The sequence below is a fragment of the Amblyraja radiata genome, chromosome 6 (assembly GCF_010909765.2).
Source record: "Amblyraja radiata isolate CabotCenter1 chromosome 6, sAmbRad1.1.pri, whole genome shotgun sequence".
NCBI lineage: Eukaryota > Metazoa > Chordata > Chondrichthyes > Rajiformes > Rajidae > Amblyraja > Amblyraja radiata.
This window is the reverse complement of record NC_045961.1, coordinates 99,022,550-99,039,166: the sequence shown is the minus strand read 5'-3', so window position 1 is coordinate 99,039,166 and position 16,617 is coordinate 99,022,550. Positions and strand designations below refer to the sequence as shown.

At 47.4% G+C, this 16,617-nt stretch overlaps 1 protein-coding gene across 1 annotated transcript; it reads right to left on the bottom strand.

The window, feature by feature from the left end:
• Window positions 1-3,899: 3,899 nt before the first annotated feature.
• Window positions 3,900-12,678, bottom strand: LOC116974741 (probable bifunctional dTTP/UTP pyrophosphatase/methyltransferase protein). The gene is made up of 3 exons (XM_033023455.1): window positions 12,570-12,678; window positions 6,865-6,991; window positions 3,900-4,506 (listed from the first exon to the last, which is right to left on the bottom strand). The coding sequence occupies exons 1-3, from the start codon at window positions 12,676-12,678 to the stop codon at window positions 3,900-3,902; spliced, it is 843 nt and encodes a 280-aa protein (XP_032879346.1).
• Window positions 12,679-16,617: the final 3,939 nt, after the last annotated feature.

Here is a 16,617-nt window from a genome sequence, read left to right as displayed (position 1 = left end):
TGCATAATTAAATTTGCCTTGCCTAATTAAATTTGTCTTGCCTAATTAAAGTTGCCTTGCCTAATTAAATTTGCCTTGCCTTCTATATAATTAAAAGTCTAATCTTGACCACTTCCTGTTTGCGCTTTATATTGATTTTAGAAAATAAACGCTACCATGGCTGTGATTTTTGGCCATCTTACTCAGTCCCCCTCCGCTCATCAGGTGTCGAGGATTTTTCCCATCAATGAAAAGTAAAAGAGTTATTAGTGTTTAAAAAATGTTGAGATACTCTCTCCTGTCAATCATGCCATGAAGGCCACGCCCTTCTGGTGGGAGTGGGGAGGGACTATAAAACCCAGAAGTGAGGGCGTGGCTCAGTCTCTGCAAGATGGAGGAGGGAGAGGTCATGACTTGCTGTCTTTAGTGGCTTTGCACCCTGCTTGAAATGGTATGAAACTGCACTTGAATTTGGTGGCCTTGCACCCTGCTTGAAATGGAATTTCAAGGAATAGCCATGAGTCAACTGCCAGCCCATCAGCCATGAGCGAGTGAGCTGCCAGCACATCAGGCTTGAGTAACTGAGCCGCCAGCCCAATAATCCATTCGGCCCACAATGTCCATACTAACCCTCTTGAAATCAGTCCCTTCAGCCCACAACACCCAAACTAGCGTTCCAGAAAGCCCCCCCACTGGCCACCAAAATTGGAATTGGTGGAGAGGTAGAATATTGCGCTGGGGGTCCAGCCCTCCCGTGTGATGCTGGGACCCAATGGGTCCCACTTAGTCTAGTAACTAATATAGTCACACACAGAATTTGCAGTGCCTGACACCAGAAACATGTTGGCAAGTTTTGTGTTCTTATAGACTGCAAAAACATGGGTGAAAAAGAGAATACATAAGTAATCTTCTCAATTTGTCATGACACTCAAACTTTAAGGCGCCCTACACCGCCCCAGGGCAGCACGATGGCTCAGCGGTAGATTTGCTGCTTTACAGCGCGCATGCAACGCCAGAGACCCGTGTTCGATCCCAACATCGGGAGCTGTCTGTACGGAGTTTGTACGTTCTCCCCGTGGCCTGCGTGGGTTTTCTCCAAGATCTTCGGTTTCCTCCCACACTCCAAAGATGTACAGGTTTGTAGGTTAATTGGCTTGGTATAAATGTAAAATGATCCCCAAAGTGTGTGCGATAGTGTTAAGTTGCGGGGATCACTGGTCAGTGCAGAGTCAGTAGGTCGAAGGGCCTGTTTCCTCGCCGTGTCTATAAACAAAACTAAACAATTTGTACAGATTGTCAATGAATCAGAGTCACACAGCTACGTGGCTCACAACGACCAACATGCCCCATCTACTGGACACTAGTACCATTTTTAAACTTTAGAGACTTTAGAGAGACGCACTTTGCACCACCGAGTCTGAGCTGAACAGCAATCACCTGTACACTAACACTATCCTACACGCCAGGGGCAATTTACAATTTTTACCAAAGCCAATTAACCTACAACCCTGTACATCTTCAGAGTGTGGGAGGAAACCGGAGCACCCGGAGAAAGCACCACACAGTAATGGGGGAGAACGTATAAGCTCCGTACAGATGGCACCCCGTACTCAGGATCGAACCCGGGTGTCTGGCGCTCGAAAGCAGCAACTCTACCGCTGCGCCACCGTGCCGCCCCACCGTCTAAAACTCCACGTATCTCTATTTTGTTTCAAACTTTCAGTGGCGACTGTACAAACATCTACGTGAAGAGGTGTGATGAAGATCAAAGACAAATAAGGACAACTTCACAGGGAAATCGATCAGCCTCAGCACGATTGCCTGATTCACTCACATTGTCGAAGTTCCCGGCGTTTTATCTACTAAGCCCAGCGATACTCACGCATCTAAGAACGTTCTGACCCCATCCACTGTGGTCTTTATCTTTGAGCAAGGTCTGAAGCTTCTAAACCATCTTGTGTGCTCAACACATCAAATACTTTCCTAGGTAGGACACAACACCGCTGGAGATAAACTCAGCGGGTGAGGCAACATCTATGGAGAGAAGGAAATAGGCCACCGTTTCGGGGTAAAAAACCCTTCGTCAGGCCGATGTGAGGGTGGGGGGGGGGGGGGGGGGGAGGAAATGAAGAGGTGGAGCAGGAGGGCTGAGGGGGAGCTGAGAAGGAGAGGAGAAAGACTACCTGAAATTAGAGAAGTCAATGTTCATACCACTGGGGTGCAAACTGCCCAAGTGAAATATGAGGTGCTACTCATACTCATTGGGACGACAGATGGCACAATGGGCTAAGTGTTCGGCTGGCAACCGGAAGGTAGCCGGTTCGAATCCCGCTTGGAGTGCATACTGTCGTTGTGTCCTTGGGCAAGACACTTCACCCACCTTTGCCTGTGTGTGAATGTGTGTGAGTGATTGGTGGTGGTCGGAGGGGCCGTAGGCGCAGATTGGCAGCCACGCTTCTGTCAGTCTGCCCCAGGGCAGCTGTGGCTACAGAAGTAGCTTACCACCACCGAGTGTGACTGAGGAGTGAATGAATAATGCGACAGATGGCACAATGGGCTAAGTGTTCGGCTGGCAACCGGAAGGTAGCCGGTTCGAATCCCGCTTGGAGTGCATACTGTCGTTGTGTCCTTGGGCAAGACACTTCACCCACCTTTGCCTGTGTGTGAATGTGTGTGAGTGATTGGTGGTGGTCGGAGGGGCCGTAGGCGCAGATTGGCAGCCACGCTTCTGTCAGTCTGCCCCAGGGCAGCTGTGGCTACAGAAGTAGCTTACCACCACCGAGTGTGACTGAGGAGTGAATGAATAATGCGATGTAAAGCGCCTTGAGTATTAGAAAGGCGCTATATAAATCCCATCCATTATTATTATTATTACTCCTCCAATTTACGGTGGTCCTCACTCTGGCCATGGAGGAGGCCCAGGACAGAAAGGTCAGATTTGGAATGGGAGGGGGAGTTGAAGTGCTGAGCCACCCGGAGATCAGGTTGGTTATTGCGGACCGAGCGGAGGTGTTCGGCGAAACGATCGCCAAGCCTACGCTTGGTCTCACTGATGCAAAATACTTTCAGTTTGGTGGCTGTGAACGGGACCTGCAGGTTAAAACCACAACAGTCAGCGCTGGGGAAAAGTTAGCATTGTAAAAACCAAAAAGTGTGTGAGTAGGTTAAATAATAACTACAAATCATAGATAGGGATACAAAGTTAAATCAGCTGAGAAAGTGAATAATGTTTACAAAATTCCCACTTCAAAATTTTCACAAAAGCTAATAAACTGAATTTTGCTCTTTAAACATTCAACAGTTAATAAATGGCAAAAAATTAATTACATCTGTGAATACAATTCATCGCTCAATTATCTCCACATTATTTAACCAATTTAAATATTTTAATTATTTAACCAATAATTAATTCACAAACATGAAGAAGTGACCATTCATCACATGTGTGTGTGTTCAGCAGACAGTTCACGGTGGGCATGGGCAGCACAGGCTGGCCTGCCATGGTGTTCAGTTTTAGTTGCAACACTTTCGCACTTTGTATTTATATTTGAATTGCAATTAGAAGATAAACCATTGACGAAACGACAAATGGCTATCCAACCAAATGAGCACAAATGTAACTCAAGATCCTTTGCTACACACAGACGTTATTATAACCCATGAGAGAAAACATAGAAAAAAGTATAACACAGGAACAGGCCCTTTGGTCCACAATGTCTGTGTCAAACATGATGTCAAGATTAACTCTTGGCATCATGTTCGACATAGACATTGTTGGCCTTTGCCTGTTGCACTGCTGTACTTTTCTATGTTCTATGGGGGTTAAATATAACTGTAGGTAATTTAACCCATAAGATAGAACACCTCTGTTCCATCTGCACATGATTCATAACCCCTCCATTCACCGCTTAACCATGTACTTATCCAAAAGTCTTGTAAATGCCACTATCGTATCTGCCTCCACCAACATCCCTGTCAGCGCAATGCAGACACATGCCACCCTCTGCGTAAAACAAACTTGCCCTACACACCTCCTCTCTCACTTTAATATTTGATATTTCCATCTTGGGGGAAAAAGGTTCTGACGGCCAAAATAAATTCTGTTCACAATGTAATTTCTGCACCTTTGACGCTTTGAAACCGTCCACCAGATCTGCCACTTTGAGGAGGCCCTCATTCATCTCAACGTGGCCGGATGTCCTTGGTAAACTGTCGGGCACTTCCGACTCTCGTGCCTCAGAGGTAGCGTTTTGTGGCGTTGCACCCAAACCTTTTGGCTCCGCTTCCATTGGTGTAGTTTGGTCAGACTTCAGGCCCTTTTCTGCATCCATCATCTTGTCCTGGTTTACGGAACCACTAGGCGTGGCATTGCTTGCCGTAGACTGGCTTTCCAATGAACTGTTGATTTCAGCCAGCTTCTTGCAGAAGTGATTGAGGGGAAATCCCACCACGTTCAAAAAGTCCCCATGAACGTATTCAACTAACATCCCACCGAGCGCCTGAATTCCATAGCCACCTGCCTTGTCCCTTGAAACAAAAGAATCTGAAGTAAAATAGGTGCCAAAACGTTTGACTGTGCATAAGGTATCGGAAGCAATGAATCTCAATCAGAAATAAATGATGGAAAATAAGACATGAAGGTTGAACTTGGAATGAAACCATCCATTAAAACATAGAGCTATCAAAGTTCCATCTTAAAATCACCACCACGATGTGAACATGAAAGATAGGTCAATCTTTCCAAGGGCAGTCACGGTGGCACAGCAGTGGCGTTGCTGCCTTACAGCGCTTGCAGCGCCGGAGACCCAATTGACATAAATTCCTCCATCAGTCCTCTGATCGGGCTGCAGCTGCAGTTTCAACCCGGTGGCGCAGCGCAAGAGCTGCTGCCTTAGGGCGCCAGAGACCCTGATTCGATCCTGTGTGGGTGCTGTCTGTGTGGAGTTTGTACCTTCTTCCTGTGACCACGTTGGTTTTCTAAACTAAATTAATTATCATTGTAGCAAAGCTTTGGTCTTCCTCTTGGCCTCCGTGCATTGGCCTTCTTCTCGTATACGTCGTCTTACTAAAAACAGAAACTGTCTTTCTGCTGACTGGGTATCAGGTATCATCCTTTTATTGTCATCTTGCAAAGCAACAATTGTACAGTGCAAAATGAGAAGACGTTTCCCTGGGAATACCGGAGTATCGCACATAAAACTTAAACATTTCTCGCATAAATAAAAACGATTAAAAAACAATCCCGTTCCTGATAAAAGTACGAATAGTTAAAAAAGTGCAGGTTAAAAAAAGCAACATTAAAATACAAGTAAAAAAACAGTCATAAAATGTCCAGGGCAGCTGATTTAAGTGCCCTGAGCCAGTGTCAGAGTTATTACTCAGTGCCAGTTATTAAATTGTCAGTGCAAAAGCAGCAGAATCAGGTGGAATGGCTGTTTAGCAGCCTCACAGCCTGTGGAAGGAAGCTGTTTAGCAGTCTGGTTGTCCGGGCTTTGATGCTGCGGTACTTCTTTCCTGATGGCAGGAGATCCAGATGTGTGTGGAGTGGGTGCAGCCTGTCCTTTGCTATGCTCAGTGCTTTTTTCAGGCAGCAGCTCTGGAACAGTTCTTGTACCGAGGGTAGCGAGACGCCAATGATCCTCTCGGCTCCCCTCACTACCCTCTGCAGAGACTTCCTGTCTGAGCAGATAACAAAAGCTTTTCACTGTACCTCAGTACATGTAACAATAAAATAAACTGAGCTGAAACTGAACTGCTTACTGTCATATTTGTGTTTGTGAAGCAATGTCGATCAGCTACTGTTTTTCCAACATTACACTCAGCTTACAGCCCAGTAGTATGAATGTTGATTTATCTAGCCCTGACATTCCCTCTCTCTCCATCCCTCCCCCACCCAAGTCCGTTAGATTCACTTTTTCAGCCAACAAACGCGTGTTTCCTTTACCATCGTCACTTTTTTACATATCTTTAATTTATTGTTCTTTATCTCTCTACATCATGGTCTCTATCTCTCGTTTCCCTTTTCCCTAAGAAGTCAGAAGAAGGGCCTCGCCCTGAAACGTCACCCATTCCTTCTCTCCAGAGATGTTGCCTGCCCTGCTGAGTTACTCCAGCTTTTTATGTCTATCTTCAGTTTCAACCAGCATCTGCAGTTCCTTCCTGCACATTACACTCGGGTCACGGCTCAACAAACATTTTGAGCAATGAGCAACATTGGATTTCAACATTCGCTATAAAAGTCCAGTCCTCATTTTGCATGTTTATTTTGGACATATAAGCAGATATTAGATTTTCTAACAGAATTTCTAAAAGAACCGCTGAGTAAATGTCTGAAGCTCTTTCATCTGGAGTCAATGACCAAGAAAACAGCTTCTGGGACATTCCACAGGTTTAAAAATCACCAAGGGATCGAAGAGGCAATATCCAAATGACTTGTGTCCTAAAGTGGAAAATCACAGCAATAATGTGCTACAATACAAGAACCTTAATTTTGATTTAATTTAAGTCAGATGCTGCCTGACCCACAGTTTCTCCAGCAGTTTATGTGTTCCTCCAGCACGGTGGCACAGCAGTAGAGTTGCTGCCTTAGAGAGCCAGAGACCCGGGTTCAATCCTGACCACGGGTGCTTGTCTGTACAGAGTTTGTACGTTCACCCCGTGACCTACGTGGGCGTTTCCTCCCACACACTAAGGATGTACAGGTTTGTAGGTGAACTGGCTTGGTATCATTGTAAATTGACCCCAGTGTGTGTAGGGTCGCTGGTCGATGCAGACTTGGTGGGCCGAAGGGCCTGCTTCCACGCTGTATCTCTAAACTAAAAACTAAACTCAGCTTGTTTTTTCCTTTTGCTCTGAATTCTAGCCTTCTGCTTGCACTGCACGTACATTGGCTCACCACTGTGTATGTACTCCCACAGAAGCTCCTCAGCCAGTTCCGAGAACTTCACCTTTGTCTCTTCGTGAAAAAGAGTAACGTTGGTCTCCAGCTGGTTACCTGGAACAACAAGGTCAGCTCATGTCACCATGTCAAACGTCATCATCTTCTACACTGGTGGCAAGGGTTACGCGACCATTTATCTGACCCTTTACCAAAATCAGAAATTAATGGAATGGATCACTCCATTAATAAGATTGGGGAATGGAGTTAGGAGGGAGAGATAGATCAGCCACGATTGAATGGCGGAGAAGACTTGATGGGCTGAATGACCTAATACTACTCCTATATAGCTAAATCTTTGTTCTTGTCCTCTTCCTTTTTGCGCGTTTTTTCTGTATTTATGCAAAAATGGTACAATATAGCGCTACGATTTTTTCCAGCTCACGCACCGTTCTCTTGTGCAACAAGTTTAATTCTGATTGGTAGTATATTGTAAAAGTTAGCAAGGTTTAAAAACTGTAAAGCCGCGGGTGGGCTGATCGATTACCTCTCCTGCAAGTCAGCGCCGCGCGAATTGTCACTCCCCGGGATGGCCCGCCCCTTCCTGCACCATCGCGTTTTTACTGGAGCTGTGGGACGCTGCGGGTGGCCGGTGGAAGTCTCCATTCATACACAATTTTCATAGGGAATGGAAGCAGCCTTGCTCAGCCCGGCCTGGAGTTGGAGATGTCGCCAAACGGAAAGCGGAGAGTCTGATCCCGGTGGAGGAAAGCGCCCAGCGCCCTCAGTGAGTCCCAAACGCACCACCATCCAGCCCCTTCCCCTCTGGTGCCCCTCGCTGGCTCCTGCTGTTCTCCCCGTGATACCCCCCTCACTCTAATGGCTCATCCTCGTCTTATCTCCAAGCACCGGTTTCCTCCCACGTCCCAAAGTCATGCGATTTTCAAGGCTAAATGGTGTCTGTGAGTTGCTCCAAGTATGTAGGGAAAAGAAAAGTGGGATGACACAGATTTAGTGCGAACAGGTAGACACAAAATGTTGGAGTAACTCAGCATTAATGGAGAGAAGGAATGGGCGATTTTTCAGATCGAGATCCTTCTTCAGACAGGACACAGTGGTCGGCGTGGTCTCGGCCGAAGATTCAGATTCAGATTCAAACTTTATTGACATTGTGCAGTGTACAGTACAGAGACAACAAAATGCAGTTAGCATCTCCCCTGAAGAGCGAACATAGAATAATGAGCAATAAATATATATACGTACATACAGTAGTAGTAGTGCAATTTAGAAGCCCGCTGCTTTGGGGGCGTGGGTGCATTGGCTTGAAGTTGAAGGGCACTACTTACTGCAAATTGTGGTTTGAAGTTGAAAGGCACTACTTACTGCAAATGGTGGCTTGGGTGCTTTGGCATTAAGTTGAAAGGCACTACTTACTGCAAATTGTTGCTTGGGTGCTTTGGCATTAAGTTGAAAGGCACTGCAAATGGTGGCATGTAGTTGAAAGGCACTACTTACTGCAAATGGTGGCTTGTGAGCTTTGACTTGAAGTTGAAAGGCACCTCTTACTGCTAATGGTGGCTTGGGTGTGGCTTGAAGTTGAAAGACACTACTTACAGCAAATTGTGGCTTGAAGTTGAAAGGCACAACTTACTGCAAATGGTGGCATGAAGTTGAAAGGCACTACTTACTGCAAATGGTGGCTTAGGTGCTTTGGCTTGAAGTTGAAAGCACTACTTTTTGCAAATGGTGGCTTGGGAGCTTTGGTTTGATGTTGAAAGGCACCACTTACTGCAAATTGAAATAATTTATTGAAATAATTTAATTGCCACACAACCAGGGTCGGTGGTATTTGGGTTGCCAGCAGCGGTACAGTAATAAAGAACACAACCACAATAAAAATTTTACACAAACATCCACCACAGCATTCATCACTGTGGTGGAAGGCACAGAGCTTGGCCAGTCCTCCTCCATTTTCCCCCGTGGTCGGGACCACCACCCTCCACAGCCGTTGCTGCGGGCGTCCAGATGGTAAGGGACAAAGTCAAAGTCAAGGTGAGTCCAGGATCGGCTCTTTCCAACCAGAGACCGCGGCTTCAGGCTGGTGTAGGCCGCAGGCCGGCGGTCAAAGTACCTGCCGTGCCGCAGCTGGAAGCACCGCAGTCTGCAGGGCCGGCGGTCGCTTGGTGGCTTGGTTGCTTTGGCTTGAAATTGAAAGGCACTGCTGACTGCAAATGATGGCTTGGGTGTTGCTTGAAGTTGAAAGATACCACTTACTGCAAATGATGGCTTGGGTGTGGCTTGAAGTTGAAAGACACCACTTACTGCAAATGATGGCTTGGGTGTGGCTTGAAGTTGAAAGACACCAGTTACTGCAAATGGTGGCTTGGGATCTTTGGCTTTAAGTTGAAAGGCACTACTTACTGCAAATGGTGGCTTGGGAGCTTTGACTTGAAGTTGAAAGGCACTACTTACTGTAAATGGTGGCTTGGGAGCTTTGGCTTGAAGTAGAAAAGGCACTACTTACTGCAAATGGTGGCATGAGGTTGACAGTCACTACTTACTGCAAATGGTGGCTTTGGTGCATTGGCTTGAAGTTGAAAGGCACCACTTACTGCAAATGGTGGCATGAAGTTGAAAGGCACTACTTACTGCAAATGGTGGCGGGTGCTTTGGCTTGAAGTTAAAAGGCACTACTGTAAATGCACTTACTTCCTGTTTGCACTGTATATTGATTTTAGATAAAACGCTACCACTTACGGCTGTGATTTTTGGCCATCTTACTCAGACCCCCTCCGCTGAGCAGGTGCAGAGAATTCTTCCCATCAATGAAAATTAAAAGTGTTATTATTTTTTTTTTTAAATGTTGAGAATCTCTCTTCTGTCAATCACTCCATGAAAGCCACACCTTTTCCGGTGGGGGGGGGGGGGGGGGGGGGGGGGGGGGGGGGGGGGGGGTTATAAAACCCGTAAATGTGGGTGTGGCTCAGTCTCTGCAAGATGGAGGAGGGAGAGGTCACGACTCGCTGCCTTTAGTGGCTTTGCACCCTACTTCAAATGGTATGAAACTGCACTTGAATTTGGTGGCCTTGCACCCTGCTAGAAGTGGTAAGAAACTGCACTTGAATTTGGTGGTCTTATACCCTGCTTGAAATAGAATTTCAAGGATTAGTCGTGAGTCAACTACCAGCCCACCAGCCGTGAGTGAGTGAGTTGCCAGCACAACAGGCTTGACTGACTGAGACGCCAGCCCAAGAATCCATTTGACGCACAATTTGCATACTAGCCCTCTGGAAACCAGTCCGTTCAGCCCACAACACCCATACCAGCGCTCCAGAAAGCCCCCCCCCCCCGCCCCCCAACTGGCCACCAATATTAGAATTGGTGGAGAGGTGGAATATTGCGTTGGATGACCAGCCCTCCTGTGTGATGCTGGGACCCAACGGGTCCCATTTAGTCTAGTAGATCTTATAGATCTGATCGTATTAAATCATGAGAGAAATAGATTGGGTAGATGCACAGAGTCTCTTGCCCAGAGTGGGGGTATTGAGAACTAGAGGACATAGGTTTAAGGTGAAGGGGAAAAGATGTAATAGGAATCCGAGGGGTAATTTTTTTACACAAAGAATGGTGGGAGTATGGAACAAGCTGCCAGAGGAGGGAGCTGTGGCTGGGGATATCCCAATGTTTAAGAAACAGTTAGACAGGTACATGGATATGACAGGGTTGTAGGGACATGGACCAAGCACAGGCAGGTGGGACTAGTGTAGCTAGGACATGTTGGCCGGTGTGAGGAAGTTGGACTGAAGGGCTGTTTCCACACTATCACTCTATGACTCTACGACTCTAAGTGAATGGTTAGAGAGGCCATTCAAAGAACAACAGTTGTTGGATGAGACACAAAAGTCCGGAGTAACTTAGCGGGTCAGGCAGCATCTCTGGAGAAAAGGAATAGGTGTTGTTTCGGGTCGAGACCCACGGTTATACCACAGTTTAGTTTAGTTTAGTTAAAGCTTTTGTTGCATGCTCACCTGTCAGCGGAAAGACAATATATGATTACAATCGAGCCAGTGCATAGATCCATGATAAGGGAATAATATTTAGTGCAAAGAAAGAAATGTTGCTGTAGGAGTAGAGATTTCAGAGTGTGGAGCGATTGTAACATGTGATTGTAGATCTGCTTCTGTGGCCAGCACGCAAATAGTCCCCGGGGTTGGGCGCCATCTTGGAAGTTGCTCCTTCAAACTGAAAGCCAGTGGAACGGGAAGCAAGAGATTTAGACAGTACTATAGCGAGATATAGAGGAATGAATGAAAGCGATGCAAAAATGTATTGATGATAAATGTAACAGGCCATTGTTAGATGTGGGTTAGGTGAAAATGAGTCACAGACAATGAAACACAACAAGACGATTTTGAAACTTGAACGACCACTTGGGTGGAGGAGGGACGGAGAGGGAGAAGGATGCAAGGGTTACTTGAAGTTAAAGAAATCAAGATTCATACTGCTGGGTTGCAAGCTGTCCTTGGATGAGAATGGTCCAACATCGCCCTCTGTTGGACATCAAGTGATGGGTCAGGAGACTAATTAAAAAAAAAAGGGAGTGGGCCCACTAGTGGAAACGGCTCAATGAGATTTTATTTTCATCTTCAACATAGTTTAGTTCAGAGATACTGCATGGAAACAGGCCCTTCGGCCCACCGAGTCCGCGCCGACCAATGATCCCCACACACTAACACCACCACTAACACTGTCCTACTATTTTCAATTTTCAACCAAGCCAATTAACCCACAAACCTGTACGTCTTTGGAATGCGGGAGGAAAACAGAGCACCCAGAGAAAATCCACGCGGTCACAGGGAGAACGTACAAACTCAGAACAGCGTGGTATGGTTCTTCATTTGTCACATTTACCAAGCTTCAGTGAAATTCATTTTTGTGTACAGTTCAGTACGTATCACTATTCATAAGCACTTGATACATATTAGATAAGTATCTCAGATACAGTACAAGCGTACCACAGTAGTACACCGAGTCAGTATACACAGTCACCAGTTTGGCGCCATTTTAGAGTCCCGGTTGTTGTAAGTGCAGGGATCTTGATCTGGCCGTGAACATCTGTTGTCCTGGCAGGGTTTAAGAAGGAACTGCAGATGCTGGAAAATCGAAGGTAGACCAAAATGCTGGAGAAACTCAGCGGGTGCAGCAGCATCTATGGAGCGAAGGAAATAGGCAAAGTTTTGGGTCGGGCCGAAACCCTTCTTCAGACTGATGTAGGGTGGGGGGGGGGGGGGGGGGGTAGGGGCGGGGAGGAGAAAGGAGAAAGGGAGGAGCAGAGGGAGAGCTGCGAAGGGGAGGAGACAGCAAGGGCTACTGGAAATTGGAGAAGTCGATGTTTATGCCACTAGGGTGCAGACTGCCCAAGCGGAATATGAGGTGCTGTTCCTCCAATTTCCAGTGTTGCTCACTCTGGCCATGGAGGAGACCCAGGACAAAGAGGTCGGATACGGAATGGGAGGGGGAGTTGAAATGCTGAGCCACCGGGAGGTCAGGTTGGTTAAAGCGGACCGAGCGGAGGTGCTCGGCGAAACGATCGCCAAGCCTACGCTTGGTCTCACCGATGTAGGTCAGCTGACATCTAGAGCAGCAGATGCAATAGATGAGGTTGGAGGAGATCCTGGCAGGGTTGTCCGTTGCAGTGTCGGCCTAGCCAAGCGTAGCCGTGACATCCTCCGCCGCTGCTCCACCGCTGTAGGCCGCGTGCAGTCCATGCCCTCGGCCGCTTGGAGCGGCGCCTGGTGCAGCCGAGCCCCAGACTGCTGCATGGCCTCCAGAGGCCCACCCCCCCCCGAAAGTACCCGAAATCAGGATCGAAACCGGGTCTCTGCCGTTGGAAGGCAACGACTCCACCGTGGCGCCACCATGCCGCACTAATTGTGGTGACAATTACGGAGGGTGGTGCATTGGAGATAGAGGCTGGGGAGGGGGGTGGGAGGTAAGGACAAGGGGAACCTTACCCTTGCTCTGTGTGGGAGGAGAGCGGTTGGAGAGCAGAAGTGAAACGCATGCGGTTGAGAGGCCTCACGCTTAAGATGGAGGGGAAGCAATGGTCATGGAAGAAGGAAGATACCTCAAGAAGATCTATAGTTGGAAGTGTCATTTTAAAATTTCCCTAATAGGGACTTTTGGAAAATTATGCAAATGAACTTCAATAGTTAGAAAAAATAAAGTAAAAGTTATGAGAACATTAAGTAATATAGGACGTTAAATAAAAAGACTATTGAAATACTGCCAAATATTTTAACAATCGACAATAGACAATAGGTGCAGAAGCAGGCCATTCGGCCCTTTGAGCCAGCACCGCCATTTAATGTGATCATAGCTGATCATCCCCAATCAGTACCCCGTTCCTGCCTTCTCCCCATATCCCCTGACTCCGCTATTTTTAAGAGCCCTATCTAGCTCTGTCTTGAAAGCATCCAGAAAACCAGCCTCCACCTCCCTCTGAGGCAGAGAATTCCTCAGACTCACAACTCTCTGTGAGAAAAAGTGTTTCCTTGTCTCCGTTCTAAATGGCTTATGCCTTATTCTTAAACTGTAGCCCTCTTGAAAGAAATTGATATGGTAAATGCACAGTTTGCTACCCAGAGTAGGGGAATCAAGAACCAGAGGAGATTGGTTCAAGGTGAGGGGGGTAAGATTTTATAGGAACCTGAGGGGCAACATTTTTACACGAAGAGTCTCTGGCGCTGTGAGGCAGCAACTCTACCGCTGCGCCACCGTGCCACCCTACTGCAATTGAGTAGACACCACAGAGACAAGAAGTGTCTTATTTTAATTTGATGTGTTAATTGCACATTTGATGTGTTAATCAGTAAAGTATATTTTGGCCCCATAGCAGAAGCGTCCAGGTCACGGGGCTGGAAGCTGGAAGTATCCCGAGCTAATTCTGCTATCACCATCATCTATTGCAACAAGTGATGGCTCCCACCGATTGTTGCCGGAAGCTTGCGTCCTTTTCAGGATGGACGATGACACCGATGTCAACATTTGAAACATGGAAGATGGTCACGAAAGAAGAGGAAGACCCATTGTTAATCCAAATCCAGCCTAAGTTTTAATAACACAAGCAAGTGGCGGCCTCTGTTGGTGATCCTGCACTTCTGCAGGATGTAACGTTTTAATCATATAACCATATAACATATAACAATCACAGCACGGAAACAAGCCATCTCGACCCTTCTAGTCCGTGCCGAACACATAATCTCCCCTAGTCCCATATACCTGCGCTCAGACCATAACCCTCCATTCCTTTCCCATCCATATAACTATCCAATTTAAACTATCCAAGTTTTAGGGAATTATTTAGCTTACAATACAATACAATACAATACAATACAATACAATACAATACAATACAATACAATACAATACAATACAATACAATTTTTATTTGTCATTTGAACCTCGTTGAGGTCCAAATGAAATGTTGTTTCTGCAGTCATACATACAAAAAGAAAAAGACCCAAGACACAATACAATTTACACAGACATCCATCACAGCGCATCTCCTCCTCGCTGTGATGGAAGGCAAAAACGTATCTCTCCCCTGCACTCCCCTCTCCCCCCTGATGTCAGAGTCAAAGCCCCCGGCGGGCGATGGTAATTGTCCCGCGGCCATTAAAGCCGCGTCGGGTGATGCAAGGCCACGCTCCGGGTCTTGGTGTTGGAGCCCCCGGCGGGCGCTAGCAAAGTCCCGCGGCCATTCTAAGCCGCGCGGGGCGATGTTGTAAGGCCCCGCTCCAGGTAATCTTCAACCCCGCAACTCGGGCGGGAGAAGTCGCCGTTGCAGAAGCCCCAAAAAGCGGTCTCCCAGCAGGGACCCGCGGGCTCCCGGTGTTCCTGTCTGCCAGATCTGCGGTTGGAGCCTCCGAATCTCCGGGGGTTGGGTCACAGCAGCGCGCCACCACCGCTCCACCCGCTCCAGACTCGGCCAGCTTCATGATGGTACGTAAGTCCGCAGCTCCGCGACTGGAGCCCCAGGTCGTTCCTGCTGGAGGCCGCTCCACGTTGCAGCCCCAACGACAACGGAGACCCGACAAAGAAAAGGTCGGGTCTCCCGTGCAGGGGAAAGATTTTAAAGTTTTCCCCCCCCCGACCCCGCCCCCCACACACATACCCCGTCAAAACAAATAAAATAAAAACTACATTGAAACGAGACAGAAAATAATAAAATGACAGATGGACTGCAGAGGCCGCTGCGACCCCTGTCCCACTTAGGAAACCTGAAAGGAAACTTCTGGAGACTTTGTGCCCCACACAAGGTTTCTGTGCGTTTCCCGGAGTTTGCAGGTAGTTTTTGTCAGTCTCCCTACCTGCTTCCACTACTTGCAACCTCCGGCAACCACCTGCAACCTCCGGGAACTGCACGGAAACCTTGGGTGGGGCGCAAAGTCTCCAGAGGTTTCCGCTCAGGTTTCCTAAGTGGGACAGGGCATAACTACCAACAACTACCCCACTTTCTCCCCCTCCCCCCCCACTCTTTTTCTACCCCACCCCCTCTCCCGTGCGCCCCACCTCGACTCACACTATTTCTCCCCTCCCCCTCCCCTTGAGGCAGTGCAGCGTAGGTTCACGAGATTAATCCCTGGGATGGCGGGACTGTCATATGAAGAAAGATTGATAAGACTAGGCTTGTATTCACTGGAGTTTAGAAGGATGAGGGGGATCTTATAGCAACATATAAAATTATAAAAGGACTGGACATGGTAGATGCAGGAAAAATATTCCCAATGTTGGGTGAGTCCAGAACCAGGGGCCACAGTCTTAGAATAAAGGGGAAGCCATTTAAGACTGAGGTGAGAAAAAACGTTTTCACCCAGAGAGTTGTGAATTTGTGGAATTTTCTGCCATAGAGGGCAGTGGAGGCCAAGTTACTGGATGGATTTAAGTGAGAGTTAGATCTAGGGACATGGGGAGAAGGCAGGCACGGGTTATTGATTGTGGACAATCAGCCATGATCACAATGACTGGCGGTGCTGGCTCGAAGGGCCGAATGGCCTCCTCCTGCACCTATTTTCTATGTTTCCACCTGTATTCCTTCCTCTAGCTTCACAATTCACAACTCTTCAGTCCTTTTGTCTTACACCTGACATCTTGTCATCTCCGGCCTCACTGCTGATTTGTATCCACCTATTACTTACCAGCCTTTGTCCTGTCTCTCCTCACTTCCAACTTGGTTCCTTTTTCCCCATCACCGCCAGAATCAGTCTGAACAAGGGCCCTGACCCAAAATGTCATCTATCCATGTTCTCCAGAGATGCTTCCTGACCCGCTGAATTACTCCAGGACTTTGTGTCTTTTTTTTTTTGGAAACCAGCATCTGCAGTTCCTTGCTTCTGTGTTGTGCAGGATGAGGTTGGCTTCATTTTAATGGTGTGAGGCAGTCAGAGAAACATACAGCACGGAAAAATGCACTTCAGCCCAACTCCTCCATGCCAAACAAGGTGCCCCATCTATGCTGGTACCATTTCCCTGTGTTTGGCCCATATCCCTCTAAACCTTTCCTATCAATGCGTCCTTTAAATGCTGTTATAGAACCTGCTTCAACTACCTCCTCTGGGAACTCGTTCCATATGCCCACCGTCCTCTGAGTCATAGAGTGATACAGTGTGGAAACAAGCCCTCCGACCCTATTTGCCCACATCGGCCAACATGTCCCATCTACATGACTCCCACCTGCCAGCATTTGGTCCATATCCCTC

Excerpts from the sequence above, each read along its gene's own strand:
- LOC116974741 (XM_033023455.1), bottom strand. The coding sequence starts at position 12,678 with ATGCAGCAGTCTGGGGCTCGGCTGCACCAGGCGCCGCTCCAAGCGGCC. Across the intron at positions 6,992-12,569 it reads GCGGAGGATGTCACGGCTAC|CTGACCTTGTTGTTCCAGGT; the intron begins GCTTGGCTAGGC and ends TGGTGACATGAG. Across the intron at positions 4,507-6,864 it reads ATACACAGTGGTGAGCCAAT|GGACAAGGCAGGTGGCTATG; the intron begins GTACGTGCAGTG and ends TTTTGTTTCAAG.